Source organism: Cyprinodon variegatus, unplaced genomic scaffold (genome assembly GCF_000732505.1).
Source record: "Cyprinodon variegatus isolate N-32 unplaced genomic scaffold, C_variegatus-1.0 Scaffold555, whole genome shotgun sequence".
Classification (NCBI taxonomy): domain Eukaryota; kingdom Metazoa; phylum Chordata; class Actinopteri; order Cyprinodontiformes; family Cyprinodontidae; genus Cyprinodon; species Cyprinodon variegatus.
In genome coordinates, this window is record NW_015151008.1 from 20,106 (window position 1) to 22,440 (window position 2,335).

Consider the following 2,335-nt stretch of genomic DNA (forward strand, 5'->3'; position numbering starts at 1 on the left):
CCTGCATTAAGCTGCGTGTTTGTCTTTCTGACAGCGTTTCCTCTCAGTTAAAGTCTTTTTCATGTTCAGTGACTCATTAAACAGACTGGTTGGCTGATAAGGGTCGGTTCTGTTCTAAAACGTGTTTAAACTCCACACACTGCAAAAAATTTAAATCTTAATAAGTAAATTTTTCTTAAAATAAGTGTATTTTTTCCTGAACTGAGGAGATACCTGAGACAATTTGCCAATGGAACAAGATCATTTACATTTAAAATGAGAAAAAAAAACGATTGCATTGTCGTATTTCAAGTGAGTTTTAACTAATTATCTTTTTTTAGGAATAAAAATACTCGTTCCATTGGCAAATTTTCTTACTTACCTACTCAAATTAAGAGTAAATACACTTAATTTAAGAAATCTTTAGCTATTTCTAGATTGTTTTTGCAGTGTAGAGCTGGAAGAACAGCTGATCTGGAACATTTTAGTCTGGATTAGAGGATTTAAAGCTGAGATTAAGTAGAACTGATCCTGATCCTGACTGTGCGACTGCCTGCAGCTGCAGAAAAGGTGTCTGCCTCTCACCGTCCGTTCAGGCTGCAGACACACAGGGAGGGACTTCTCAGGAAACAGAAACTTTGAATGACAGTGCTCATTTCCCAGCCCCCGCACCTCCACCCCCCATCACCTCCCTCTATATGTTCTCCACTCTGACACAACAACAAAACCTCCTCTGGCTGCTCTGAGCTTCAGCCGTGAGCCGGCAGACCGTCTATGGAGGATGATGGGGCTGTGGACGCTGCTTCTCCTGCATCTGCACCTGGGTAAGGTCAGCTGGCTTCACCCAGGCAGGCTGTCACACACAGGCTGCTCACCTTTTACTGTCTTTATTTCTGTGTTTTTCCACCTTTAAAGCCCAGATGAATGTGCAACAGGTCTCCAGGCTGCAGGAGGTTCTCAGCAGACTCTAGTTTTTGTAGATCTTTAAAGACTTTGCTCCTGTTCTCTCCCTCCTTCTGCAGCAGTTTGCATTTCCCTCCCGGAACCATCCAACGTTTCCATCTCCTCCTTCAACATGGAGCACATCCTCAGCTTCTCTCCGGGCCCTCGGACCCCGACGGATGCCCACTTCCAGGTTCAGTTCTACAGCTTCAGGTACCTCAGAGAAACTCTTATTTATTCACACTTAGATTCTTCTTATTTTGGACAATCAGAGGAACCAACCAGAGCTGAAATCTAACAAAAAGTGCTGAGCATTTCACAAATCTATAAGTTTCTTTCTGCATTTCTTGTGAAACGTAACTCAGATTGAATCAGCCTGGTGATTAAAAAAGAACCTGAATATAAACTGATACCTAACCTGTAAAGGTGTGTCCATATTTGGAGTTTGCAGAAGTTAAGTCCTGTTTTGTTTTCCTGCTAAAACCTGCTTTGGTTTTTTTTATAGCACCAACAGTTGCCAGGTAAGATAGCAGCAGAAGGTTTATTCCTGGGTAAATTATTTTATAAATAAACCTTAAAGCAGCTGCTCTGACGCACTGATTGGATTCTGACGCGTCATTGAGTTTTTTTATGACGTGGATCAAACCAAAAAAAAAGAAAAACGACATCAGGAAGTCTTTGTGCTTCTTTTCCATTTTATGAAATTGGCAGTAAATTGCAGATAAGTTTCACTTATTGTTTTATTGTCTGATGAAAAATGAATCCTGTGTTTTCTGCTGGCATCCCATTGGAAGAGGGCGTCACCATAGTAACCAGTTGCTCAGCATTTTCTAACGCTTTTATCAGCTGTTTTCAGACCAGTTTGAGACATTTTTTAGATGCCTGTGAGTTTGCTGATATGTTTAAAGAAGGAGCGGATCAAGGATTGATGTTTTTCTGCCATGAAGATCAGATGAAAACATTTTTGTGTTTGGATTAAACTGAATCTGTTAGCAAACCTGGAGATGAATCTCCGAAAACGAACGAGGGCTCGTTAGATCCGAAGGAACGAATCTGTTCCCATTGGTCAGCGTGAGGTCAAAGGTCAGGAGGTGAACACTGGAACTGGATGTTAAGTGGAAATAAAAACTTAAAAATCCCATTTTATGCTTTCAGCATTTGGACTTTTAAGAACTGATCTTAAAATAATGGAAATATTCTTAAAATCTGTGTATTTGCTGTTTAATTGAGCAGGTAAATGAGTGTTTTTGCCCTTAAAATTAGATATTAGTCTAATTTAGTTGTTTTTTTTCTTAGTCTTAACATAAATTATCTTATTTGACTGGCCTGACCTGAATTAAAAATAAAATTCCTACAAAAGTTAAACAAAACCTAATTTTCTTACATATGTGTTTGCACTTAATTTAAGTAGGTA

The 2,335-nt window shown here is 39.4% G+C and overlaps 1 protein-coding gene across 1 annotated transcript in view; it reads left to right on the forward strand.

Annotated features, from left to right (window-relative positions):
* The first annotated feature begins 724 nt into the window (after window positions 1–724).
* Window positions 725–2,335, forward strand: part of LOC107095537 (interferon alpha/beta receptor 2-like) — a 19,181-nt gene continuing 17,570 nt past the window's right edge. The window contains exons 1-2 of the mRNA XM_015391672.1: window positions 725–803; window positions 1,002–1,134. Of these exons, the coding sequence (XP_015247158.1) occupies window positions 761–803; window positions 1,002–1,134 (176 nt within the window). The 5' untranslated portion in view covers window positions 725–760. The remainder of the gene's footprint in view (window positions 804–1,001; window positions 1,135–2,335) is intronic.